Here is a 27031-nt window from a genome sequence, read left to right on the forward strand (position 1 = left end):
TCAGGAGGAGCAGCATCCCAGTGTCAGCTCGAGGTGGTTGTTTATTGCCTTCGCCCGGCCTTGGTTTCCTCATCTGTAAGCCCGGAGGACTAAATAAGCTCTCAGGTCCTTTGAGGTCAGAGCGCATGCCATCCATTCCTCCGGTGGTGAGGATGACAACCAGATGGACACATCTAATGTGCAACACGAAGGCTGGAGTCAACAGTGCTGTTTGGAATGTTTGCTAAGTGAGATTCCAGCCACAGTGGGGAAGGCGTGCGGTGATGGGTGCTCACTTGTTCTGCTGTCAGCAGCCACAGTATCCTAACATCCTACAGTACACCTTCAGTACCACAGTAAAACCGCGCACCATCACCCCACAAAACGGCACCCAAGGCCGGAAAGAAGCGTGTCCCACCGGGAGGGCCCCACTTCACGCCGACACGGGCGTGCGGGAGAGCAGTGCCCAGCTTGACTCTGGACGCCTCGTCCACTCCCTCTCCAACATGGCAGCCCCTAGCCGGGGCGCTTCCGGGTTCCGTACCGCCAGCCCGGTTCCTTCCGGCAGCGCGATGGCTGGGTTCTCGGGACTCGAGCGGAAGTTCCGGCGGGGGCGGCCGAGGGGAAGAGTGTGTGTCTGTGGGGAGAAAGAGGGGATTTGCCCGAGCGCTCTCGAAAGCCCCGGGGAGAGAGGTACCCCGGCCCGGCGGGCGGGCGGCGGAGGAAGGGCTGGGCGAGGTCCGCGCGGGCAGGGACGGGCGGGGGCGGCCGCGCGCTGGGGATGGGGGTGGGGAGAGGGGCGAAGGCGCTGTCCACTCTTGCGGGGGGACATCAGAAGTGGATCGGGGCTGGGCAGGGGCCCGTCCGGGAGTGGACAGAAGGACTTGTGCCGGCTGCCATTGTGGGGCGGGGGCTTCTCTGTGAAAGCCGCGTGGTGGGCAGGGTAGACATGTCACTGTGGGGTGTGGGTGGCCCGCGGCCAGGGCACACGCTCCCACTGTGGGGGGTGGTTAGGGCGCAGGTTCCTACTGTGGGGAGGGAGACGGTAGCTGGGGGCGGGGTGGTTGGGGGAGGCGCCCCTCCGAGAGGGGAGTTCCGACAGTGGAGAAGAAAGGGAATCTTCGCCTAGGGCAAGAGGCGCATTCCTTTTGGGGGAGAGGGACCGCCCTCGCCCCCCCCCCCCGTCAGAGGTCCGAGGTCCCACTTTGGGGAGGTGCAGTTGGGTCAGCAGGGTGGGAGGGCTGGGCGTCCTGGCAAGGGGAGGCACTTAGAGGCGGTGAGCGGCGGCCAGTTTGGGGATGCTGTGGGGCGGGTGCGGGGAGGGGCCAGCCAGCCTTGACATTGTGGTGTGTGTTTGGGAGTCCCAGATCTGGACAGTTGGAACCAGTGGCAGCAGCAGCAGCAGGTAGCGCCAGGCGGGGGGCGGCATGGAGCTCCAGTTTTGGGGTGGCCGCCTTCAGCTTTCTGGGGCTCTGGGAATGGTTCAGCCAGAACTGCCAAAGCAGGCTGGCTGGAGAAGGTGGGGGCTTGGCATCTTTTCTCCCCTCTATGTCATGGAGTTGGAGGGTCCGGAGGGACAGCAGCAGCAGGGCTACCCTCTTGTGCTAGCCTCCCTGCCAGCTCGGGCACATTATGGACTAGCGGAGTGGCTGGCCTGCAGGCCAACTTTTGTGTCCGCCTGGGGAACTTACCTGGATGCCATGGGGGCTGGTGGGCGGTGGTGCCTGCCTCCTGAACTCACCCCCTCCTCGGGCAGGCCCAGCCTGCAGGGAGCCCTGTAGTGTATGTGCGGTAACACCATGTCTGTGCCCCTGCTCACTGACGCCGCCACTGTGTCTGGAGCTGAGCGGGAAACGGCCGCGGTAAGGGCCCCCTTTTCACCCACCGCAGCCCGGGAACTGGTTGGAGGGGTGTGGGAAAATGGAGGTGGTGGTGGTGTGCAGGGGGTGGCCTGGAGCCAGGAGGCCTGGGGTTAATCACTTGTTAGGTAGCCACCTCAGTCCCCCCAGGTCCTTGGGGGTGGCAGGGGGCAGCAGGAGGAGGGCATAAGTCAGGCTACCTGGAGGGGGAGTTGGTCCCTACCTGCCCATTTCCCATCCTTTTCCAGGTTATTTTCTTACATGGACTTGGAGACACAGGGTGAGTTTGTGGGGAAGGGCTGCTTCCTGGGGAGATGGGCTGTGCCCAGTGGGCAGGGCTGGAGGCGTCCCCCTTCCCACACGGCGCCTTCCCTCTCCCTGCTTTCATAGGCACAGCTGGGCTGACGCCCTCTCTACCATCCGGCTCCCGCACGTCAAGTACATCTGTCCCCATGCGTGAGTGTCACCCCAGCAAGGGGAGTGGGGGATGGTCTGGGAGAGCATTCGGGCTCCAGGGAAGGGGCGGCATGTGTCCTACAGTCCCTGGCTGCCCTCGCCCGCCAGCTGCACCCTGGGACTCGCACTCAGATGTGCCGTTTGCAGCCCTGGCTTCTACGGAGCCCTGGTGAATGGGATCCAGCAGCAGCCCCCAGCCCTAGGGTCTCCCAGACTTGAGACCACCTAGAAGCATGGCTTCCCTGGGCCCTTTCCCCAAGTACTCACCACCCAGCTGGAGGCCGGCACACCCAGGTTGGGCTCTGCTTCTCCCTTGCTCCTGCCCCAGTCTGAGCTTCAGCCTCAGCTGCAGCCCCACATGGCAGTTGCCAGGCAACACTTCAAACACAGGTCCTGCCTGCTGGGAGGGGCCCCTGGGACCACTCTGCCCGCTCCTGAGCAGGCTGGCCCTCCTGCTCTGCCCCTGCAGGCCCAGGATTCCCGTGACCCTCAACATGAAGATGGTGATGCCCTCCTGGTGAGTTCAGGAGCTGCATGGGGGGCAGGCGGGCACAGCTTTCTCCCAGCTGCCAACACTTCCCCTCTCCCAGGTTTGACCTGATGGGGCTGAGCCCAGACGCCCCAGAGGACGAGGCTGGCATCAAGAAGGCAGCGGAAAACAGTAAGTTCTCTGTGTGCCGCACCCCCACCCCCCAGGAAAGGGTGGCCCAGTCATGCCCCTTTCCCCCCAGTCAAGGCCTTGATCGAGCACGAGATGAAGAATGGGATCCCCGCCAATCGGATCGTCCTGGGAGGCTTTTCCCAGGTGAGGGGGCGCAGACCCGGTGGGGATGGGCGGGTGAGAGGTGCCCTCCTGATACCTGCTTCTCTCCTCCCTCCAGGGTGGGGCCCTGTCCCTCTACACAGCCCTCACCTGTCCCCACCCTCTGGCTGGCATCGTGGCACTGAGCTGCTGGCTGCCCCTGCACCGGGCTTTCCCCCAGGTGAGCTGGCAGTGTCCCTAATGACTTAAGGACTGTCATGCCATGTTGACTGTGCCCTGAGTGCAGTGTCTGACCTGCAGGCAGCCAACGGCAGTGCCAAGGACCTGGCCATCCTTCAGTGCCATGGGGAGCTGGACCCCATGGTGCCCGTACGGTTTGGGGCCTTGACAGCTGAGAAGCTGCGGTCTGTCGTCACTCCCGCCAGGGTCCAGTTCAAAACATACCCAGGTGTCATGCATAGCTCCTGCCCGCAGGTCAGTGGCCCTTCCACCCTCCCTCCCCCTCCTCTCCAGCCTGGAGCCTCACTGTGCCCCGCTCCCCAGGAGATGGCAGCCGTGAAGGAGTTTCTGGAGAAGCTGCTGCCTCCTATCTGACCGCTGGCCCCAGCACCTGGGCCGGGGGATGCAGCAAGCAAGTGCGGCACCATCTTGGATCTGAGCCGGTCGAGCCCGTCCCCTCCCTCCCTGACCTGTCCTCTTCCCACAGGCCTCTGGGGCAGGTGGCTGGGGCAGGCCTCACAGCTGGCTGTCTGGGGCAGAGGGTGGGATGCTTGCTTGTCCCATTGCCCTGGAGATGGGCGCCCCCTGGCAGCAGGATCGCAGGGGCCCAGCCGCCCGCCCACTCACTCAGGACCTCACTCGCAAGCCCCGCCCGGGCCCCCTCCTGTGACCTCAGGGTTTGGCCCGTGGGGCCCTCCCAGGCCCCTACCCATGACTCTGCCCAGATAATCGTGTGTCTCTCCTGCCTCATGCTTCTCCGTCATGAATGTGTCCTTGGCCCTGGGGCCCCTTGCTGCTGTGGGCAGCCTGCCCCTGGTGGGGTGGGCCTGAGGGTGAGGAGTTGGAGTCCTTCGGGGCCTTCCCTCCCTCTGCCATCCCCCCCACTTGGGGGCTGGGCCCTGCCTCCCTCTCACCCTCTCCCCTGCAGGCCTGGAGCCTGTTGGGCTGGATTGGGGTTCAAGGTCTCCCCCAGCTGTCTCCCCTCCTTCCCTCGTCCCCCCACTCGAGGCCGGGAGGTGGCGGGGGGAGGAGCCGCGTCTCATCGTCTGTCTCTCTGTGGTTTTGGGTGTTTTCTTGTTGTGTCCTGGATTCTGATTAAAATCAAAGAAACTGCTTCCTCCACTTTCAGGACTGGCTGGTTCTGTTGAGAGGAGGTGGAGAGCGACCACCTGCTCGAGCTGCCCTGTGTCAGGGAACTTTTATTTTAAATACTTGGGAGAGCTCCTTCACATAGTATAAATTAGTACCTGGGGTGGGGGGTGGAGGCAGGGGTGGGGTGGGGGGGTTGGTCCCGGAGCCTCCCTCCCTGCTGTCAATGGTCCTGGAAGTTGCTGGACCCTGTGAAGATAAGAGTTAGAGACTCTCAACTCCAGGGCCTGGTCCATGGATCCCATGGCCTCCTTCCTGGTGGGCTGAGCCGGCCCAGCCAGGGCCTGAGGTAGGAGAGGCCTTGACTTGGCTGCCCAGGCTTCTCTGCCAGAGGTTGGAGAGCTGGCAGCTGCTGTGCGTGCTCTTCTCTGGTCCGGGGGCTCAGGCCTGGGCACCAAAGCCTGCAGGATTCTGCTTCTGCCAGCGCCACAAATCTTCACCTGTGACAGTAGGGAGGCACGCGGTCAGGGCCTTGTCCCTGTGGTCTGCCCAGCCCCCACTCGCCCCTCACAGCACTCCCAGGGCTGGGCCAGCACTCACACATCCTGTCTAGTCCCAAGGCTGCTGTCCAGCCCAGCTCCTCATGGGCCAATCTGGGGTTGGCATAGCAGGCAGCCACATCACCTTCCCGCCGTGCCACCACCTTGTATGGAATCTGCCAGGGAGATGCACGATGCTCAGGTGAGCTGGCCCTAGGCCTCGCCCATCCCAGTGCACCGGGAGACCAGGGAGGCTGGACAGTGCTGGCAGGAGGCCTACCTTCTTCCCAGAGGCCTTTTCCATGGCTTGGACCATCTGCAGCACTGAGTAGCCGGTGCCAGTGCCCAGGTTGTAGATCTGCCCAGGAGAGGGGAGTGGACAGGATTGGGGGAAGGGCTGGGCTCACTGCTGCGGCGGTGGGGGGCAGTGCCATCAGCTGGAGTTCTACCCATGACCCCGCATTGCTCCTCCGCCTACCCGGCAGCCACACTGCTCCTTCAGCTTCTTCAAGGCTGCGATGTGGCCCTTGGCTAGATCCACCACGTGGATGTAATCCCGGACGCCTGCGGAGGAGGTGCCAGTTGGGTGCTGAGGTCATCCCTGCCCGTCTCCCTCCGGGCCTCCGTGTCCCAGGCTCACCTGTGCCATCCTCCGTGTCGTAGTCATTGCCAAAGACGTTGAGGGCCTCCCGGCGCCCGATCGCCACCTGGAGGCGGAGGACGGAACGGCTACCCTCTGGTCTCCAGGCCACGCCCTCCGCTGGCCCCCTCCTCCGGCCCATCCCTGCCCACCTCACCTGCGAGACGTAGGGCATGAGGTTGTTGGGGACGCCCTGGGGGTCCTCACCAATGCACCCAGAGGCGTGGGCCCCTGTGGGGTTGAAATAGCGCAGCAACACCGCGTTCCAGGCCTGTGGGGATACGGGCCAGATGGTGGGGGCCAGGCTGGGCAGCACAGTCCCCGTGACTCCAGAGACTTCCTCAGCCCAGCTGTGTCCCAGTCTGTCCTCTGTGTCCTCCACTAAGTGGGCTGAGGCTGGGGGCCGCCCCTCACCTTGTCTGCCCGGCACAGGTCCCGGATCATCTCTTCGATGAAGAACTTGGACTTGCCATAGGGGTTGGTACAGCCCCCTGTGGGGTGGGCCTCATCCAGAGGCAGGTACTGGGGGTTCCCGTACACGGTGGCCGAGCTGCTAAACACCAGGTTCTTGACCCCGTAGCGCCTCATGATCTGGCGGAGGTGGGGAGGCGTCAGTGGCCCCTGGTCCATGCCACTGTGCCAGGCCGAGGTTACAGGAAACAGACTGACGGTCCGAGTGACACAGTTTGGGGCCCATCTGACTCTGCCCCCAGGTCCTACTGCAGTACGTGAAGCCTTGTGTCTTGTGTGTGGTGGGGGACCTGCCCCCACCACTTCCACCCACAGCCCCCCTCCCTGCCCTCTGTCCCAGGCCCCACCTCTAGAAGCTGGATGGTCCCAGTCAGATTGACCCTGTAGTAGTCCAGGGGCTTTTGCACTGACTCGCCCACAGCCTTGAGCCCTGCGAAGTGGATGACGGCCACGAAGCTATGCTGCAAGGCAGAGCAGGGTCAGGCTTGCCTTCCCACCCCGCCCCCCCCACCTGCCACAGGGCTCTCTGCTGGGCACCCACCTTTGTGAAGAGGCGCTGCAGGGCAGCCTGGTCCAGGATGTCCATCTCCTCAAACTCCACCGGACGGCCTGTCAGCTCCTGGACCCGCCGCAGGCTCTCGGGCAGGGCGTCCTCTCCTGGTGGGGCAGGGGAGGCCATGAAGCCCTGGTCAGGCCGGTCACACCCCTCCTGGTGGGACAGGGCAGGCCACCAGCTGATGCCAAGGCTCACCGCGGATGGCGTTGTGGAAGTTGTCGATAACCACGGGCGAGTAGCCGGCCTCCAGCAGCTCTAGCACCGTGTGGCTGCCAATGTAGCCCGCGCCACCTGTCACCAGCACCTTCTCCCCCATTGTGCTTGTGGGCCTGGCTGGGATGGAGCTTGGAGGGGGCTTCTTTCCGGGGGGACTCTGGCCCCTGAGCTCACCTGAAGGGCAGGTGGGTGGTGGGAAGCCCTGGTTAAGGGGTGGCTGGAGCCAGCCGTGGCTTGAGTGCGGGCACTGTCCCTTACCAGCGACCACTTGCTCGGCCCTGGCCTTAGCGTCTGCCTCTGTATCTAGTACTTATGTGCTCAGCGCGGGCAGTGTGAGCGCTCAGCGGGAATTTCTCCAGAGCACCCAGGGCGCAGGTCAGGACGTGGACACACAGGTCCCAGGAACCCAGGTGGGGAGCGTGCGCTTCCCTCCACCACATCCGGGCATCACTAGGGGGCAACAGGTCCCAGAGCCGAGTGAAGGACTAATCCTACCTCCACCCTCCCCTTCCCTCGAGGTCAGCTGGAAGGAAGCAGGAAACAGACCCGATGACCTCCGGGAGGATCAGCTCCTGCGCTGCAGGCCGGTCCGGTGTGGGAGCCCCACCCACCCCACCCCACCCCAACTGCGGCTGCTTCAGCCTTTGCCCAGGCCAGGGCCAGCCTGGCTCACCCGTGGGTGGGGCCAGGCCAGCGGCTAAGCCGTGTAGACGTGGACTTGGCTAGAAGCTCACCACCAGGTGTGCAGCTCCGCCCGGAACAAACAGCGCGCAGGGCGCGGAGCTGCAGCGAGCCGACACTGGGGCCTTTCATTGCCGGCCGCCGCCGAGCCCTCCCCCGCTCCTCCAGCCCCGACCCACCCCAGGGAGCGCCCGCTGCGGGCTGGGCTCTTGGCGGCCACCTCTGCGCTGTTCCTCCGAGTTCCCCCCACGGCTGGAGGAGGCACCGGGGCCAGAGGGGAAGGCATCAGCCGGCGGGGCCCGGCCCCTCTGCCCGAGCAGTTAGCCCTTCCCCCTGGCCGCCCGTCGGAATCTGCTCCAACCCTGCGCTCAGCACGGAAGGTGGTCGCAGTTGGGGATGACCCTGGAAGGCTGATCAGGGGCCCACCGCGCCCCGGACCCGCCTCAGCTTTCCCGATCTATGTAATGGAGGGGAAGGGGCGCCGCGGCTCGGAGGGAGCCGAACTCAGAGGTCCTGGGTCGGGAATGAATGAACCCGCGCGCCCTCGCCCCGGTGGCGCGGACCCGGAGCCCAGGGGGCGGGCCTGGCCAGACCGGGCTCAGTCTGGTGCGCAGCCCGGACGCTCCCGGCACCGCCTCGCTGCCCGCGGAACCCCGGTCACCCCCGAGCGCGCTCGGCCCTTCCTCCCGCTCCCGAACCTGCACAGAGTCCCGCGCCCGGCGCTGGCTCCACAGGCGCCGCCTCCAGCGCCCGGAGCTGCGGCCCCTTTAAGAGCTGGCGGCCCACCAGGGTCCCACCCCCCTTTCACGCCCCCAAGAAAACGTGTTCCTTGGGCTACGGCGACTCCGGGCGGACAGAAGGCTTTGCGGCCTCCGGCGCCCGTGCGGCAGGCTCCGGCGGAGGCCGGAAGTGGGCGGCGCCAGGCTTGGACCCGGGCGGCGAACCTGGCTACCGACCGCGCCAGGGCGGCCCCGGGCAAAGGGCGGCCGTGGGAGCCTCCTTAGAGAGGGGCTTGTCGGTTTCAAGGACTCGCGCAGGGGCAGTCTGGGTTTTGCCGCCCAGTTAACGGGGCAGGCCCGGGGTCGGTGCGGACCGGGGCCCAGGGGAGCCAGAGGCTGCTGCCGCCCTCGTGGCAGCTGGTGAAGAAACTCAGGATCAAAATCCCAGCCATTTGCTCCTGGCTCATTGCTACGAAGAAGCCGCGTGAGCGTGCAGACCAACGGCCTGTGTGACCTTTAATGAATCAAGGCCCACCTAAGTCTGGTTATCTCACAGGTGGCTCCAAGTAATTAAGTGGGTGCTTCCTTTAGTTGCTGGAGGCATGGCTGGCCTCCAGGTCCAGCTGAGATAGGTAGGGAATGTGTGGTATTTCCCCTCACCTTGTAGGCTATTGTGGACTGCGCCTATACAAACCCTATGAATGTGCTGTTCAGGCCCACACTCCCAGTAAGGGGTGTTGGTCCCAGCTGGCCAGTGAGTCAGGCAGCTGCCTGCTCTCAACCAAGAACCCAGGCTCGGATGTGCTGAGCTTGAATAAACCATCCTTGTGCACTTGGATCTACTTCAGACTCCTGGTGATTTCGGGGATCTCAAAATCTGGGCACAACACTGGCTCCCCAGGAGAGGCCCGAAAAACCGCCCCTGCGGGCAGCGTCCCTAGCCAGCCCCGGGGCCAGAGATTTCCAGCGCCTATGCCAGGGACAAGAGAGGAAGTCCCGAGAAGCAGGGCTTGGGGGGGGTTCACGGTCTCCGTCAGCGCCACCACGGCCTGGGCTGGTCTACTGGCACATGCACACCCAGGCTACACTGAGAAATTCTGGAAAATTAAGGCTTTAATTATCCAAAATCATGATCAGAGTGGAGATCTCCGAGATGCTGAGGTTGGCAGGTGCCCCCACAGAAGCTCAGCTCTCAGCCCTTTCAGCAAACCCCTTCTGTCAGCACAGGTTATCTTGCTGCCCCTCGCCCTAAGCAGCCGGGTCTCCCTGGGCCCCCCAGCTGGGGCCTGAGAGTCCTTCCTCGCTGGGGGCCCACCCGCCTTCCAAGGTTCACCTCCTGGGCCTCTCCTGCTCCTGTCCTGGGGCCACGCAGCGCCCTCTCCTGCCTCCGTCCCACCCCCAGACCTGGCCCCAGGTGGCTGTGAGGTACCCGCTCCTTTTCTGATTCGTTGCCATTTCATCACCAGTTATCCACGCACACCCCTGCTTCCGCCCGTTCCTGGGATTCAGAGTTTGCAGGTGGCCTGGGCCACTTTGGAACTGGTTTTCCTGTTGAGGGCTTGGCAGATAAAGTCACCCGCTGCCAGGAGCTTCTGGAGGTTCACACCCTTCAGGAGACAAGTTGGAGGAAATCCAGAATTGTGAGTGCCCTCAGCTTCCGGGGCGCACCAGGCAAAGGCCGGCAGCCTGCCAGGGGCCTCCCCCCTTCCCTCATCTACGTCTACGATGTCCAGTTGGTATGATGGCTTATGGTGCCATCACCAGGCCTGGCCTACAGGGGTCAAAATGACACTCCAGGGGCAGCAGGGGTGCAGGGAGTAACTGGCCAGGGTTGAGTCCTGCCTCTGCCTCCCAACCCAGCTTCCTGCTGATGAGCCCGGGCAAGGCAGCACACGATGGCTCAGGTGCTCGGGCCCTGCACACAGGAGACCCAATGACCTGGGCTCCGGCATTAGCCTGGCTCAGCCCTGGCCGCTGCGGGTGTTTAGGGAGTGAGTCTGAAGCTGGAAGATCTCAGCCTCTCTCTTCTCTGCTGCTTTGCCTTTTGAGGAAGTGCAAATAGAAACACACAGAAAAATGCCATGTTGAAATCAAGACTGAGTGAAACGCCTGCCTGCTGGCACTAGCCCATCTGGCTGCGGGGGCACGGGCTAGCTCCATGGCAAGCATGCGTCCAGCTTCTTGGTCCCCAGCCAGCCCCGTGAGGCGGGCACTGTGACCATTCCCTTTCTTAGATTACAGGGTTAGATCATTTGGGCCTGTGAATGACAGGGTTAAGTTTTACTTTATTATTTTTTAAAGATACTTTGGGCCCAGCGCAATGGTTCAGTGGCTTAATACACGCCTTGCACACACAGGGGTCCCATATGAGCACTGGTTTGTGTCCTGGCTTCTCCACTTCCAATCCAGCTCCCTGCTTGTGGCCTGGGAAAGCAGTGGAGGACGGCCCAATTCATTGGGACCCTGCACCCACGTGGGAGACCTGGAAAAGGCTCCTGGCTCCTGATTGTTTCAGCTCCGGTCATTGGGTCCACTTGGGGAGTGAACCAGTAGATCTTTTTCTGTCTCTCCTTCTCTCTGTCAATCTGCCTTTCCTATACATATGTAAAATAAAAAATATTTTATTTGAAAGGCAGAGTTAGGGAGAGGGAAGAAAGGAAAAGAGGGAGAGATTTTCTGTTTGGTTCTCCTGAATGGTTATAGCCAGGGCTGGAGCAGCCTGAAGTGAGGCACCCAGAACTCCAGCCGGGGCTCCCATGTGGGTGCAGGGGCCCACATGCTTGGACCCTCCTCCTCTGCTTCCTGGGCATGCTGGCAGGAAGCTGCACGGGAAGTGGAGCAGCTGGGAACCGAACTAGCACTCTGCGAGGGGGTCAGGTGATACAGGGGGTTGCAGCTGCACCTGCCGCACCACAGCACGGGCTCAGCTGTTACACCCAGCTGCAGCTAATCCTGAAGCCACTCAGCTTCCACGCCGCCCCTGACCCTCTGGGATGGGGGGGGCAGGTCTATGGGCTAAGTCCACCTTTCGGTTCTTGCCCCAGTCCCCGGCACCTCCTCCTAGGACAGAACTATCCAACTCACACGGAAACCCAGGATGTCATGCTCACGCTGTTGCTTCCTGCACCCCTGGCTGCTGCCTCAAAAACACAAAGCTCCGGGGGTCCCCACCACCTGGCCCCTCCTAACGCCCCACCACCCTAACAGCCCCGAGAACCACTTCCCTTCTGTCCTTTGGGTGGTTCCCAGGCGCTGCCAGTAGGGGGCAGCTGGACTCACCGTGTGAATGCCCAAGCCTGCCAGCATGTAGACCAGGTCCTCGGTGGCCAAGTTCCCGGACGCACCCTGTGCATAGGGGCAGCCTCCAAGTCCGGCCACGGAGGCATCCACGACGCTCACCCCCATCTGAAACAAGGAAGAGGAAAGGCGGCTGTCACCAGGGACCAGAGTCCCGAGCCCACCGTCCTGGCCTGAACCGCCCCGGCTGAGTCTCCATGTAGCGCAGGGAGCCCGTGGCCATGCGTGCCTGGCTACAGTGGGGAGTCCCCAGCACTGCCTGCCGTCCGCCATCCACCTGCAGGTTCCCTTCGCAGCTGGGTTCTTCGGCCCTCGTCACAGCTAAGTCCTGCTCACCTCGAGGCCACCTCCTCTCAGAAGTCCTCCCACACCGCTGACCTAACTTCCTCCCACTGCTGGGATTTAGGACCCCAGATCCCCAAGCCTGCAGTCACCTGGAGCCCCCCCAGAGCACTGCCCCATTCCCGGGCAGCCACTTCCTTCTCCACTAGATGGCGATCTCATTTCTTCTCTCCCCTGGGGCCTCTACCTCCTTCCTCACTTTCAGCTGCTGCACGATTCAAAAACGATTCAAAAACGAAGCAGACACAACCAAAGGAGGTGTCCCCATTAGCTCCCACGGTCACATACCCCAGTCCTACCTGCATCCGGGCCCCAGGCTGCATCCCTGCAGTCCCAGACAACGCCTGGCCTTCTCTGGTGAGACCACTCGTCTCTGCTGGAGGACCAGTTTTCCAGTCTCCCCTCCCAACTGTCACTCGCTCTCCTGGGCCACCATCTTCTACAAATCCTTGGGGAACCCTCCAGCCTCCTATTCCTTGGCTCCACTCAAGGCAGAATGCCTGAAAAAGGCTGTCCCTACCTCGGATCTCCTGCCAGCCTCACCCGCAGCCATGATGAACAGGCCATGTCTGCCAAGAGCTCGAGAGGGGGTCATGGAGACCCCATGCTGCAAACTCCAAGGTCAGGTCTTTGGTCTGCAGGTGCCTGTCAGTGCCTTCACGCTGTACCCAGGCCCCAACCTGGTCAGCCTGGGCTGGCCATGGCCTGTCCTGCCACCTGTGTGCCTCTGATCCTGTAGGGCCATGGGGGCTTGGGGGGAACCTCACTACTTGCCCCTCCCAGGCTCTTTGCCTCACTCACTCCTGCTGACTTCCCCATGTTAACTCACACATGCTGAAGACCCCAAGTGTGCGCGCCCTGCCCAGACCCTGCCCTGGGCGACCTCAGCTCCCCACCGCCACCAGCAGCCAGAGGCAGCCCTTTAAAGGAGGACTCCCCTCTGCTCCAGACAGGCAGCTCTCCGCTCACACCCTGCACAGCCATCTCCCTGGCACATCCTCTCCCTCTGCTGCCCTCCCCTTGGCCAGTGCTCCTGCCCTGCACACCGCTGGCACACACTACCCCAGGGTCTTCGCACCTGCTCTTCCAGGCTGGCCTGCTTGCCTCTCCGCACCTGGGAGGGCTCCCTCCCTCACTTCTTTCAGGTCTCTCAGGCCCGCTTTGTTTTCCCACAGCACTTGCTCTTCATCTGTTTTCTTGACCATTTGTTTCTCTCTCATTGCACTAGAGTGTCAGCTTCATGAGGTCAGGGACTGCCATGGTCGCAGGCGAATCCTCAGTGCCAGGAACAGCGTCTGGCACCCAGGAGGGCATGACTGGGTACATGGCCTCAGAACTGTGTTTATAATGTTGCCAGAGGGCTGGAACTGGGCTGTTTCACTCCTGTGGTCAGTGCACAGCTAAGCACCTGGCACACACCTGGGCCATCATCCTTAAGGGACTGCTGGGAGGGGGAGGTCACCATGTGGCCGAGCCCCTGAGAGATGCTCACACACAGGACCGTGGGGACCCTGGGGACCAAGACACTGAGCAGGGCTGACAGGCAGTGTCCAGGAATGGGTGGGGTGAGGCTGGAGTCCCAAGCGTGTCACCCTCCATGTGCCGTTCTACCCCACCTGCCTGGCAAGGGGCTGGTGTCACAGCAAGCCGAGCAATGGACCACCTTAACCTACACAACCACATCTCTAAGCAAGTGGTGACAGCAAATAAAAGAATCCTTGCAGGGAGAGCCATGGACCTCTGGGCTCTGGGAGAGAAGAGAGAGCGAGAGCGTGCAGGTGGCGGGGACTACCTTCACTACCCTAACGACGGCGCTACAGGCTGACGCCACAGGCAGCTGTCCTTTCTCTCAGACTGCCAGTGTGTGCAGTCCCCACTCGGGGTCACCCCTGCAAAATAAAACCTCAAGAGGGGCCCGGCGGCGTGGCCTAGTGGCTAAAGTCCTCGCCCTGAACGCACCGGGATCCCATATGAGCGCCAGTTCTAATCCCGGCTGCTCCACTTCCCATCCAGCTCCCTGCTTGTGGCCTGGGAAGGCAGTCGAGGACGGCACAAAGCATTGGGACCCTGCACCCGCGTGGGAGACCCGGAAGAGGTTCCAGGTTCCCGGCTTCGGATCAGCGCAGCACCGGCCCGTTGCGGCTTACTTGGGAAGTGAATCATCGGATGGAAGATTTTCCTGTCTCTCCTCCTCTATATATATCCACCTTTCCAATAAAAAAAAATAATAAATCTTTAAAAAAAAAAATAAAACCTCAAGAGAAGCCTATGATGAGGCGTAGTCCCATCTCTGGGGCCGGCATTAAAGGCGTGCCCGTGTGCCACCTCCTGGCCTGGTCCTCCCACACCCACGTGCACTGCATGCATGTGTGCACACACATGCGCCCGTGGGACCCAGCCTCACACTTGAAATGCAAGCCTGCCTCCCTGCCTGCCCTCTTCCTGTTTCTGGCCACTTAACCCTTCGTCACCTTCAAGCCTTGCCTGAGCTACTTCCACCACATCCTCTGCAACCCATGCAGCTGGCACGGGGCTCCCCCTTGCGTCACCTGTCACAGGGCAGGGTCCCCACAGCCTCCTCACACATAGATGGCGCCATGCGCGTTGACAACAGGGACTATGTCTGTGTGCACCTCACCTTCCCCCCAGCCCAGGACCTGGCACAGTGGCAGCAGGGAATGCTCACTGAGAGTAGCATAGACCAGGCCACCCTGGCCCCATGCCCTCTGGGGCAGTGGGCACGAGCCTTTGTTACCTGTAAGGCCACCAAGGTGTTGGCCAGGGCTTGGCCGTAGGTGTCGTGGCAGTGGACAGCCAGGGCAGACAGCGGCACCTCGTGTGTGACAGCAGACAGCATGTCCTTCATGGCCCCTGGAGTGCCCACGCCAATGGTGTCCCCCAGGGAGATCTCATAGCAGCCCATTGAGTATAGCTTCTTAGCGACCTGGGGAAGCAGGCCAGGGGTGAGGGCCCCAGGTTCCGGCAGTCAGGGCTCAGGAGCCGAGTAGGGATCCCTAGTGTCTGTGTCCGAGGTGTGAGAGTCTCACGGGGTCACAGGCTCCCACACCTGAGCATGGGAACCATGAGTCTCATCCCAGGAACCCTGAGACTGTGGGTGTGGAGCACAGAACCAGCCACGCCCAGGACCCACTCACCAATATCCCTCCCACGGCATCCTCCTCCTCTCACACCTCACCCACCGGTCACACCCGGGGCCGGGATTGGGCAGTTCTGTCCTGGCTGGTAAGCTCCATGCAGTGCCAGGGCTGGCACACTGGCTACAGATTTTTAGTACAAACATTTAACCATTCAGAAGCCACCTGCACCAGGAAGGCACTGGGCAAATGAATGAAATTGTGACCCAGCAGAAGACAGCAGGGAGAGCAACGTATGTGTTGAGGGCAGGTGAGGAAGCCCACCCCGACCCCCCTGCCCCACGAGAGCTCCACCCAACACACACCTCAGCCACTTTAGCCGGGGAGACCTTCCCTTCGTAGGGGCATCCCAGCACACAGGAGACATACCTGCAGGAACACAGAGCAAGAAGGCCATCAGTGCCCTGGACTCTTCAGCCAGTAGGGCACAGGCAGAGTGGCTGATGGACACATACATCCTTGGCCGGCCTGGACTCAGAACCCGAAGGCTGGCTAGAGGCCAAGGGCTGAACCCCAGACTGGCTCAGAGCGGTGCTGAGGAAACAAAGGCAGTGGCGACCTGGTGCCACGAGGGGGCGGTAGAGAACCTGGCAGGGCTCACAGGCTACTTCTTACAGGAGATGCTGCAGAGTTTCCAAGGAGAGGAGCAGAAGCTAGAACCAGTGGGCACCTGACCTGCACAGGGGTGAGGGCATGAGCAGCCCTGAGCCAGGGGGCTGGCCCCAGCCTCAGGAGACCGAGGGCGGGAGGAGACTCCAGGGCCAAGCACGAACCCAGTAGATGGAGGGCCACAGGGTCAGTAGCTGCAGGGCTGGCAGACAACCTGGTGCTCACGCTGTCCTCTGCCACTCCTGACAAGCCACTCGTGTGCCACCGGGCAGGGACAAGGCTTCCCAGAGAGAAAGGCAATGAAAGAAGAAGGCAGGACGATCATGGATAGTGACTGGGCTCTGAGGGAGGGAAGGGTGCTGTGGTGGGCGCAGCAAGAAGCCAAGTGCAGCTTGGAGACCTGCAAGCCCTCCCAGGGATACTGGGGGAAGGGGAAGGCCAGTGAGAGTGTGCCCCGGGGCAGAGGCGGCAGCACTGGCCAGGGACAGGGAGCCCCGGGGCAGAGGTGGCAGCACCGGCCAGGAACAGGGAGCCCCGGGGCAGAGGTGGCAGCACCGGCCAGGAACAGGGAGCCCCGGGGCAGAGGCGGCAGCACCCGGCCAGGAACAGGGAGCCCCGGGGCAGAGGCGGCATCACCCAGCCAGGGACAGGGAGCCCCGGGGCAGAGGCGGCAGTGCTGGGCCAGGGACAGAGAGCAGAGGCTGGAGGCCACGGAGCAGAGGAGTGGATGGCACGGCTCCTCACGGCTCTTGGGGTTGTCTTGGATGGAGATGGCCAGTCCCCAGCTGGCCCCCTCTACAGCTGAGGTGATAAAACCTGTGACAGTCAAGCACTGCTGATTAAGACACACGGGAGGGGACAGTGTGTGGCCAGCGGGTTAGGCCACCCTGCTGTTGCACCCCTTTGCAGAATGAGCCAACGGATGAAGATCTAGCTCTTTCTTTTTTTCTCCCACTCATTCTTTCAAATAAATGAATAGTTTAAAAAAATAGTCATAGTAGGCCCATTGCAATTGCCTAGTGGCTAAAGACCTTGCCTTGCATGTGTCGGCATCCCATATGGGCTTGGTGTCTCAGTGGCCCCACTTCCCATCCAGCTCCCTGCTCGTGGCCTGGTAAAGCAGTGGAGGATGGCCCAAAGCCTTGGGACCCTACATCCACATGGGAGACCCAGACAAGACTCCTGGCATCTGGCTTTGGATCAGCTTAGCTCCAGCTGTTGCGGCTACTTGGGGAGTAAACCAGTGGACAGATCTTCCTCTCTGTTTCTCCTCCTCTTGGTGTGCCTGACTTTCCAATCAATAAATAAATCTTTAAAACCAAAAGGCATAACAAATGTTTTCTGCATAAATATTTTTCCTAAAGATTTACGTGAAAAGAATGATAGAAAGAGAGGGAGACAGGGAGATCTTCTAATCACTGGTTCACTCCTTAACTGTCCTCAGGAAGGACTGGGCTGGGCTTGGAGCCAGGAGCTGTCCCCCGGTCTCCCATGTGGGTGCAGGGGCCCAGGCACTAGGGCCAGCCTCTGCTACCTCCCAGGTGCATTAGCAGGGAGCGGGATTGGAAGTGGAGGAGGCAGGACTCGAAGTGGTCCAAGTGCTACAATGCCCCCACCTGAATCACTTGACACAGCGAGATCTCCATGTACCTTCCTGTTCTAAGTCTCCTGCTTATTCACCGAACACTGCCGAGTAAGGAAAACTCCTGTGGAAACAGCACAGGCCTTGAGGCCGGGGCAACTTGAGCCCCTGCCTTCCCACGGATCCACTCATGGCTGCTGTGAACTGGGTCGAGTGCCTGAGAGCAGGGTGCAACAGGAGTGGGCAGAGATGTGGGCTCCGCCCTCATGGCGAGGATTTAGCCACAGGTCAGTGCACCAGCTCCAGGTGAGGACAAGATGAAGCGACCCCAAGAAGGATGCAGGAGCGTTGAGGTAGCACCTATGGCCCAGAGGTGGCAGAGAACATAGCGGCAGGGAGCAGTGGAAAGGTGCTCCCCCGGGGCTGGCATGTGGTGGGCACAGGAGGCAGGGGCCACAAGGTAGTGGGCTTCCAAGCCACCTTCAGAGTCTAAGTGGGGTTGATCAGGGAGAGGTCTGGAATCAGGGACAAGGTGCTCAGGTGTGTCCTCTTGAAGGATGTCCTTGGCTGTCAGCTCAGGGGTGCAGCCTGCCGGTGGACTGTTCACTCTCCCTGCGCCTTGATTTTGCCATCTGTAAAATGGGGGGGTGGCTCTGGGGCCCCTGCTAAGTAGATGAGGTATATAGGGTTCTCAGTGGGTGGACGGCTGAAGCTGGGGCCTTGGTCCATGCTGGAAGGGCACCGAGGAACAAGAAGAGTGCAAGGCGTGCTGACTCACCCCCGCACGGGGATACTGGCTGCCCGAGCTGCCTGCAAGATGGCATCAAACCGCTGGAAACTCTCCTCAATGGAGCAGTTGATGTTCTTTTTGGTGAAGAGCTCAGAGGCGGCTCCGAAGATGCTCACTTCCTTGGCGCCAGCAGCCACCTGTCAACACCACGAGGAGCCTCAGTGCTGTTCTCCCGAGCAACCCACTCCCCGAATGGCAGACACGTATCTCGCAGTGAATGTTAGGATGAGTGTCACAGAGCAGACTGTGTCCTGACCCCAGCAGGATGCGGCCTTATCTGGCAACAGGGCCAGTGCAGAAGTGAGGAGATAGTGTGAGGCCAGGCTGGGGCAGGGTGGGCTGCTGGTCCCAGAGGACCGGTGTCCTTGCAAAGGCACAGGAGGAGGCCAGCTGGAGGAGAGGCAGGGAGGACAATGATGTGCCCACAGGCTAAGCAGCACAGTCACTGCTGCCACCACCAGAGGCAGGACGGAGGCCTGGTACAGATTTCCCAGGCTGTGAAACAGCCCAGTGCTGTCATGTTTTTTTTCTTTAAGATTTATTTATTTGTATTCAAAAGCCAGATTTACCAAGAGAAGGAGAGACAAAGATCTCTATGTTGGTTCACTCCCCAAAGGGCTGCCATGGCCACAGCCAAGCTAATCCAAAGCCAAAAACCAGGAGCTTTTTCTGGGTCTCCCACACAGGTGCAGGGGCCCAAGGCTTTGGGCTGTTCTTGACTGCTTTCCCAGGGCACAGGCAGGGAGCTGGATGGGAAGCGGGGCTGCCGAGACACAAACTGGCGCTCATATGAGACCCCGGCATGTGCAAGGCAAGGACTTTAGTGACTAGGCTACCAGGCCGAACCTGTAATTTTTTCTTTTTTTTTAGAAAATACTTATTTTATTTTTTATTTGAAAGGCAGAGTTACAGAGAGGAGAGACAGAGATCTTCCATCTGCTGGTTCATTCTCCAAATGGCCTGGAGCCAATCCAAAACCAGTAGCCAGCAGTCCTTCTGAGTCTCCCATATGAGTGCAGGGCCCAAGGACCTGAGCCATCCCCTGCTGCCTTCCCAGGCCAGGACATGAACCTGTGTCCACATGGGATGTTAGCTGCAGGAAGCGGCTTAGCCTACCACATCATGGCACCAACCATAGTTATTCTTTAAATTATAATTTTTAAATAGTTTCTAACAGATTTGATATGGTTTGTAGATATAATTCTAAAAACATAATATTCCCTCCCCCTACCACTATCATTTTAAGTGGCCCTCGAGGTAGTACTTTCTCATAGAGACCCCAGAAAATGGATAGATATAGAGAATTATAGCTCAGTAATAACAGAGGTGGGGGGCTGTGGCACAGTGGGTTAAGCTGCTGAACACTTCTATCCCCCCCCAGGACTTCTCCAAGTCCTGGCTATCCCACTTCTGATCCAGCTTCCTGCTAATGAGGATGACAGTTCAAGCCCTTGGGCCCCTGCCACCCATGTGGGAGGCCAGGATGGAATTCCAGACTCCTGGCTTTCATCTGGCCCAACCTTAGCTATTGTAAGCATTTGGGGGGTAAACTAGCAGGAGAAATCTCTCTCTCTTTTTTGGTCTTTCAAGTAGATGAAAACAGACATTTAAAAAGTGTCAGGATCCTATGTGAGTGCCAGTTTGTGTCCCAGCTGCTCCAGTTTCTTTTTTTTTTTAATTATTATTTTATTTTGATAATCTTTACATAGTTAATTAGGGCACAAAAGGTCAAGGGCTACAGGAAACTGGGTAAGACCATTGCTTCCACATTCTCTCTCTCTCTTATTTTTTTTTCTGTATATGGGGTAAAGGGGGAGATAAAGGGAGGCAGCTACTCCACTTCCCATCCAGCTCCCTGCTTTGGTCTGGGAAAGCAGGAGAGGATGGCCCAAAGCCTTGGGACCCTGTACCTGCGTGGGAGACCTGGAAGAAACTCCTGGCTCTTGGCTTCAGATTGGCTCAACTCTGACCATGGCAGCTATTTGGGGAGTGAATCAGTGAATGGAAGATGATTTTCTCTGTCTCTCCTTCTCTTGGTAAATCTGAGTTTCCAACACAAATAAATAAATCTTAAAAAAAAAAAAAAAAAGGGCCCGGCGACGTGGCCTAGCGGCTAAAGTCCTCGCCTTGAAAGCCCCGGGATCCCATATGGGCGCCAGTTCTAATCCCGGCTGCTCCACTTCCCATCCAGCTCCCTGCTTGTGGCCTGGGAAAGCAGTTGAGGACGGCCCAATGCATTGGGACACTGCACCCGCGCGGGAGACCCGGAAGAGGTTCCAGGTTCCCGGCTTTGGATCGGCGCGCATCAGCCCGTTGCGGCTCACTTGGGGAGTGAATCATCGGATGGAAGATCTTCCTCTCTGTCTCTCCTCCTCTGTGTATATCTGGCTGTAATAAAATGAATAAATCTTTAAAAAAAAAAAAAAAGAAAGAAAGCCTGCCCAAGAGCTCGCACCCTCTGGAAAGCAGGCAATCCCAGGGTGCTGACATCCAAAGAGTGCACACTCTGACTTCCCGAGTCCTCCTAACCAGGTACTCACATTTGTTTCACTTCAGAGTGGAACCTGCGACTCAGAGAGGTCAAGAACTCGTGGCGCTCACAGAGAGGTGAGAGGCTGGACCAAGGCTGCCCTAAGCCAGGCAGTGCCCATCACCACTAGAGATCCCACGACAGGCCGGGACCAGCGTCACCCGGCTCATTTCCAGAGTCCCCCAAACCCCCACCAAGCTGGTTTCTTACCGCTGACTCAAAGCCTTTCAAATTCGGGGTTAGGACTGGGTAACTGCGGCCAGGAAACTTCTGGATGCCCCGTAAGACTTCAGTGTGGTCAGCCATCTGGGAGCCAAGAGACACACATTGAAAGTCACCACCACGGCACGGGCAGGATGGGAACTCTCCTCACACGAGGAGGGAGTGTCTGCTTGGGCCTGGAGGATTGCCCTGTAGCCAACCAGCCATGAACCCAGCCCGTTCTTAGCTGGGCAGCAGGCTGCCCTCCGGGAGCCCAGCACTCCTTCCGCAGTGGGGCTTCCTCCCTGCCTGACCATGCCATAAGACGGCAAGCCTGGCTCAGCAAAGTCATCGGAAACATCAAAACTCACTCTGTACTCACACATCCCTTGAGGCCTCTCAGCCAGTGGCCGGGACGCCCGGGTTCCCTACTCCCACCTGCTGGGGGACAAGCATGTGACTTGCTCCATCTGGTCCCAGGGAAGGCCTCTCTCTGTGGCTGGGGCTCACCTGGGGCACCCACTTAGGAGACACGAAGCTGGTGGCTTCTATCACGGGCAGCCCTGCTTCAGACAGCATGTCTATCAGCTTGATCTTCACGGCCGTGGGGACCACATTCTGCAGTGGCAAGAGGCACAGGATGGCAATCACATGGTTACAGGTGTCAGTGCCCGGCAGCCCACTGTCATGGTGGCTCCCAAAGGCTCCCAGAAGCTGCAGGCGCCCCCGCCTGTGGGCAGGTGGCAGGGCTGGCTGCAGGCCCTGCAGGCGGTGGTCTGGCGCCTGACAAGGAGTTAGTATCGCAAGGACATGGTTACTTCCCTACCACACTGATTTTTCTCTGATTAATGTGCAGCTCATGATCCCATCAACAACTCAAGAGCAATGGGCCAAGACCCCAAAGCACAGAAATGACTATGGGAGAGGAACTCCAAAGTATCACAGCTTCACCTTGTCCATCAGTAACTGGCATTAGGCTCTTCCTCCTCCATGTGGACCAGCTCCTGGAGATGGCTGTGACCAAGCCTGTCATCCCTCCTACGCTACACCCCAGCATGGTCTCACTCCACCCACTCCTCCTAAAAGGCTCCTTCCACTGTCCTACCGTCTTGCTCAAAAACCTTCTGTGGCTCCCTAGTACTTTCAAGCCTAGGTTAAAGATCCTAGAGACTCCAGGTTCACCCAGGCTCTGTCGCCTGCCCTCTAACATCTGCCCCTCTGCATTCACTGGATCCATTTAACAAATGACTTCGGAAAGTCCTCCTGTTCCAGGTAACACAACTCCAACCTCCTGGGGGCTGCCACAAGCACTCCCTGTGATAGCTACACTGGTCCTGCCTTAAAGAGACAAGTTCCTCTCACCGAGAAAATACTCAGTGTGTCATTTCAGAAACATACACCTGGGACAAAACCCCCCTTAGTCCCAGAGGTGGTCCTATTAACAGCCCAGAAGGTAACTCTCCACACTTGTGTGGTCCAATATGCTAGCCACTAGCCAGCTACCTTTGGTCACAGAAGTTACATTAACATCAAAAGTCAGTTCCCTCTGACTGAGACAGACAGAACTCCCATGTGTTGGTTTACTTCCTGAATGCCCACAGCAGCTAGGGGGCTGATGCTGAGAGCCAGGAACTCAACCCAGGTCTCCCAGGTGGGTGGTAGCAAGCCAGCTACCTCCCAGAAGGGCGCTGAGGTCAGGAAGGCACCTGAGGTGCGGGGCATGGGCAGCTTAGCCACCTGCCCAAATGCCCACCCAAGCCACACTTTGAGGGCTCAAGAGCTGCATGTGTTTAGTGGCTGCCACGCTAGAACATTCTAGAATGTTCACACCCAAAACACCTTCCCATCTTCTCAGCAAGTTCCACGGGACAGTGAGGGTTTAGTTTCTTGTGTCACATATACAGGTTTCGGTTCTGTGCACAAAAGTGTGAAGTTTTAAAAATATCATTTTATAACCCGCTCATGTCACTTGATCAACTCCAGTATTGCTATGGCTGCACAATACTGCATTTCACGAAAAGCCCACAGTGTCTTTGACCCAACCTAGTCATGTCTCTGAATGAAGACGTCATGTTTGGCTCATGTCCGTCTTTACCTTTTCATTTTGTAGTCCATCTCGGGGACCAACTTCCACAATTTTCACCTGTTTGGGGAGTGTGCCCACAGACGATGTGCTGACCTTTGGTTTAAAAGAGCAAACAGAGTGATTGTCACAACCCCGGCCTCTCCCCAGGGCAAGGCGGGAGCAGGGGCGGTTCACCCTCTCTGACCTGGAGACCAGAAGCCACATTCCTCAGTGGCCAATGCCCATTTGATGATGATACCACAGAAACAGGAACCAGTGAGTCACGCTCTGGGGACCCACATCCTGCATACACAACTCTACACCTGCACTCCTCCATCACTGCCACCTGCTGCTTACCCTGCAGTCAGTCCCATCCCCTTTCCTGCCATCTGGGCACCATATGAATTCATCAGGTCTCGCTACTGTTGCCCTCTGCCCTGGAGGGTGCCAAGCCCCAGACCCACTGGCTGCCTCTCCCACCCAGGGCTTCCCCTTATCCGGCAGGCTCTTCTCACATCTCTTTCAGTCCTGGAGAGGCCCCACCCCCCAACCCCTGGGCCACGCAGCTCCTCCTGGCCATCTCCCATCCCCACCCCAAAACTCAGAGCACTGCCAGTAACCTGCTTCTGGTAGAATCCTGCTCCAGGAGGAACCCGGTCTGTCAGTGACCTGCACTTCACCTCCTAGCCTTGGGTACTGAGCTCAGCACAGGTTTATTGAAGTAACAGATATGTGAACCCAGAGGGAGGTTGGGGTGGGGATCTGGGGAAAGGCCGGGCAAACACAGGAATGGGGCTGAAGAGAGGACGCCCTGCAGAGACAACAGAGCAGAGGAGCTTCCTTGTGTAAAATCGGCCCAGCTTCCCTGCCTCCCCCCTGCCCAGGAAATGTGACAATCCCATCCCTTCTATACCCTGAGCTTCTTACCATGACAATGTCTGGCTTCGCTCTATACAATTGCACCAGGATGAACACACCGTAGTGGGACAAGAGGAGGGAGCAGAACCCTGTGGACCTGCCCAGGTCCCCAACCCCTGCAGACCTGCAGGAGGCCCAGCCACCCTCCAGACAGAACATGAACAGCTCCCTGAAGTGGCCTGGGGTTAGCTTGCAAAGCTTTCTGGGGGCTGGCCGGGGCATAACACGCTGAGTGTCGGGCCAGGCTGTGCGGGAAGAGCATCTCTGGCAGGGATACCTGCCTCTGCTGCTCTGGTGCCCGCTGCAGTGTGAGTGGCTCCCTTACTCTGTTTATATTCAAGGCCCCAGGACAGACTAGGCCGCAATCAAGTCAGTTCCACCTTCAGCCCCATAGGAGCTCTTACTCATTAGCACTCCACATCTGCCAGCGGGGCTTTTGTACAGCGACCCACAGCAGCTTCTCAGTAATCTGTGTCACCTGCTGAGGCCCCCAAGAGTCCTAAAAACCTCCAGGAACTCCACTTGGCCAGCAATCTGAGCCTTAGAGGGGGCAGGTTGTTTCCCATCGCAAGGCTAGGCCCTGACATGGGAGGTGGCCCTGGCAGGGTGGTTCAATGGCACAGGCCCCTGGCCCTGTGGTCACTGCCATCTCCATGCCACCCTAAGGCTGCCTGGGGATGACCCTCTCTGCCCATAGCATGCCGGACTGTGAGGCACCACCACCAACACCCATGGCCGATTTAACACCCACGAGCACCCCGATTTAACTCCCACCAATGAGCCTGGCAAAGTGCGTTTCCAGCCACACAGCTAGAAAGGAACAAAGCATGGCCTGGGACCCTGTCTGCTTCTGACCTTGAACTTGAGCTAGCAAGCTCACAGAAGACCACGCCTCACACCATTACCTTGGGTTTTCTCTTTCCAGGCCCCTGGTATCCACCATCTGCCTGCAGATTTCCTACCCCTGCCCAGCTGGAATGGGTATCCTTGTTTAAGGACACTTGAGAGTTCTCTGAGGGACCCACTGCCAGGACGGTGATTCTTCCCACAGTACAGTTATAGCCCGAACCCTGTCGGGTAAAACTTCAACCACAGGCTTGATTGCTTCCTTATGAAGAGCCACAATAACCACTGAAAGCTTTCCCCGCATTTCTTCTATCCTGAGGTAATGCTACCCATTTCATGGACAAGAAAACTGAGGCTGAGGCTGACTCCTTGGCTCAACTGGCTAATCCACCTTCAAGCACTAGGATCCCATACAAGAGCTGGTTCATGTCCCAGAGCTTCACTCCCGTCCAGCTCCCTGCTTGTGGCCTGGGAAAGCAGCGGAGGACGGCCCAAGGCCTTAGCACCCTGCACCCAACATGGGAGACCTGGAAAACGCTCCTGGCTTCGAATTGGCTCAACTGCCCCCCCGCCCCAGTACCATTGCAGTCATTTGGGGAATGAGGCAGCGTGTGGAAGATCTGTTTCTCCTTCTCTCTATAAATCTGACTTTCCAATAAAAATAAATACTTTTTTAAAAAAGATTTATTTATTTTTATTGGAAAGGCAGATGATATACATAGAGGAGGAGAGACAGAGAGGAAGATCTTTCGTCCGATGACTCACTCCCCAAGTGGCTGCAACGGCTGGTGCTGCGCTTATCCAAAGCTAGCAGCCAGGAACCTCCTCCAGGTCTCCCACATGGGTGCAGGGTCCCAAGGCTTTGGGCCATCCTCAACTGCTCTCCCAGGCCACAAGGAGGGAGCTGGATGGGAAGTGGAGCTGCCAGGATTAGAACCAGCGTTCAGGGCGAGGACTTTAGCTCTAGGCCACGCCGCCGGTCCCAAACATAAATATTCTTACAAAAAAAAAGCCCTTAGGGTGAGGCAGTCAATCACGACATTGCTCAGCAGAGCTGGTTGCCAACACGGGGACACCACGGTTGGAACTTTTACTCAACACTTGAGGGTGTCCCCCACTCCACTCCCTGCGTGGAGGGAAGAACCTTAGGATCCATCCCAGGGGAATCCTAGCTTGACTCCAGGCGCCCCAAGTCCAGCTCAGTAAGCAGCAATAGCTCCCCAGCAGCCCTAAAGCGACAACAGCTGGAAGTGGACACGAGAGACAGGGTCACTTTAGCAAGCCTAATTCCAAGTGTTGGTGGTTTTCACTGGGGCAGAGGTGACAGGTCTGACGCTCAGAGGGAAAAAAGAGCCCGGGGCGCTGGAAGGGCCCTGCACGGGCAATCAGGACGCCCGGATGGTGTCCCAGCTCTCCACGACCCGCTCCACCTCTCCGGGTCCCCAGTGGCCCTTCAGGGACCTGGGGCAGCCAGAGAGTCAAGGCTCTCCCGAAGCTGTTCAGTTTCGCATCTCAGACACGGCCGCCACGGGCCAAGCCCCCGACCCTCACTGTCACGGTGCCTGCAGGGTCGCCCCCTCGGTGGACGGGGCACTTACAGCCCGGAGGGTCGCCAAGCCCACCAGTCGCCGCGGCAGAACCTTCCTCACTGTCGCCATCTTGGCCCAGCCTCTCCAGGCCCCGCCTCCGCGCCCCACGTGATGGCCAGAGCTTGGCTCCTCCCCCGGGGCGGGGCCTCTGCGGTGACGCGACGCCCCGCCTCACCTCCAGCTCTGCCTGTTTGTATTCCATTTAGGCAGTCAGTAATTTTAGGCAAAATGAGTCTCTAGGAACGACAGAAATTAAGCAGTCTCTTGCTTCCTGGGTTTAGATTCTGAAACATGCGGCGAGGCAGATAGTAACAATTTCACGGTTTTATGCTTTTTACCTTTCATAAGAAGCACTGTCAGTTTTTTGCATGTATTAGTTTTTCTTTTTTTCTTTTAAATATTCCATTTATTTGAAAGGCAGAATTACAGAAAGAGACTAAGTCAGAGACACTGTTCACTCCCCAAATAGCCCACTGGCAAGAGCTGGGCCAGTCTGAAGCAAGAAGCCAGGAGAGTTGTGTAGATCTCCCCCGTGGGTACAGGAGCCCAAGCACTTGGGCCATCTTCCCTTATTATCCCAGACGCATCAGCAGGGAGCTGGATCAGAAGTGGAATAGCAGGGACTCAAACCGGCGTCCATCTGAGATGCCAGTGTCAGAAGCAGCAGTTTTTTTTTTAAGATTTTTAAATTTTTATTACAAAGATATACAGAGAAGAGGAGAGACAGAGAGGAAGATCTTCCGTCTGATGATTCACTCCCCAAGTGACTGCAAAGGCCGGTGCTGCACCGATCCGATGCCGGGAACCAGGAACCTCCTCCAGGTCTCCCACATGGGTGCAGGGTCCCAAGGCTTTGGACCATCCTCGACTGCTCTCCCAGGCCACAAGCAGGGAGCTGGATGGGAAGCAGGGCCGCCGGG

The 27031-nt window shown here is 59.1% G+C and overlaps 3 protein-coding genes across 8 annotated transcripts; 1 reads left to right on the forward strand and 2 right to left on the reverse strand.

Moving 5' to 3' along the window:
* Positions 1-530: 530 nt before the first annotated feature.
* On the forward strand, positions 531-4398 carry LYPLA2 (lysophospholipase 2). 4 transcript variants are annotated; one of them, XM_004592260.2, is made up of 10 exons: positions 531-672; positions 1736-1841; positions 2087-2118; positions 2229-2294; positions 2764-2811; positions 2885-2955; positions 3026-3099; positions 3176-3277; positions 3358-3531; positions 3601-4398. In XM_004592260.2, the coding sequence occupies exons 2-10, from the start codon at positions 1764-1766 to the stop codon at positions 3649-3651; spliced, it is 696 nt and encodes a 231-aa protein (XP_004592317.1). In that variant the 5' UTR covers positions 531-672; positions 1736-1763; the 3' UTR covers positions 3652-4398. The 4 variants fall into 4 exon arrangements, with proteins under 4 accessions (XP_004592317.1, XP_058532754.1, XP_058532750.1 ...); XM_058676771.1 differs by having other exon boundaries at positions 590-668; positions 1734-1841; XM_058676767.1 differs by lacking the exon at positions 531-672 and adding an exon at positions 904-922.
* Positions 4395-8318, reverse strand: GALE (UDP-galactose-4-epimerase). Of its 2 annotated transcripts, none has more exons than XM_058676745.1 (11): positions 8167-8318; positions 6767-6961; positions 6557-6672; positions 6363-6476; positions 5959-6135; positions 5702-5815; positions 5545-5611; positions 5383-5468; positions 5185-5262; positions 4966-5080; positions 4395-4865 (listed from the first exon to the last, which is right to left on the reverse strand). In XM_058676745.1, exons 2-11 carry the CDS (start codon positions 6885-6887, stop codon positions 4807-4809), a joined length of 1047 nt encoding a protein of 348 aa, XP_058532728.1. In that variant the 5' UTR covers positions 6888-6961; positions 8167-8318; the 3' UTR covers positions 4395-4806. The 2 variants fall into 2 exon arrangements, with proteins under 2 accessions (XP_058532728.1, XP_058532730.1); XM_058676747.1 differs by lacking the exon at positions 8167-8318 and adding an exon at positions 7283-7386.
* A 964-nt stretch (positions 8319-9282) lies between these two features.
* HMGCL (3-hydroxy-3-methylglutaryl-CoA lyase) lies at positions 9283-26224 on the reverse strand. 2 transcript variants are annotated; one of them, XM_004592258.3, is made up of 9 exons: positions 26121-26224; positions 22789-22872; positions 21204-21311; positions 20703-20798; positions 17951-18099; positions 15287-15350; positions 14582-14770; positions 11467-11592; positions 9283-9794 (listed from the first exon to the last, which is right to left on the reverse strand). In XM_004592258.3, the coding sequence occupies exons 1-9, from the start codon at positions 26178-26180 to the stop codon at positions 9693-9695; spliced, it is 978 nt and encodes a 325-aa protein (XP_004592315.1). In that variant the 5' UTR covers positions 26181-26224; the 3' UTR covers positions 9283-9692. The 2 variants fall into 2 exon arrangements, with proteins under 2 accessions (XP_004592315.1, XP_058532731.1); XM_058676748.1 differs by lacking the exon at positions 9283-9794 and adding an exon at positions 11253-11361 and having other exon boundaries at positions 11405-11592.
* Between the last annotated feature and the right edge of the window lie 807 nt (positions 26225-27031).

The sequence above is a fragment of the Ochotona princeps genome, chromosome 2, assembly GCF_030435755.1.
Source record: "Ochotona princeps isolate mOchPri1 chromosome 2, mOchPri1.hap1, whole genome shotgun sequence".
Classification (NCBI taxonomy): domain Eukaryota; kingdom Metazoa; phylum Chordata; class Mammalia; order Lagomorpha; family Ochotonidae; genus Ochotona; species Ochotona princeps.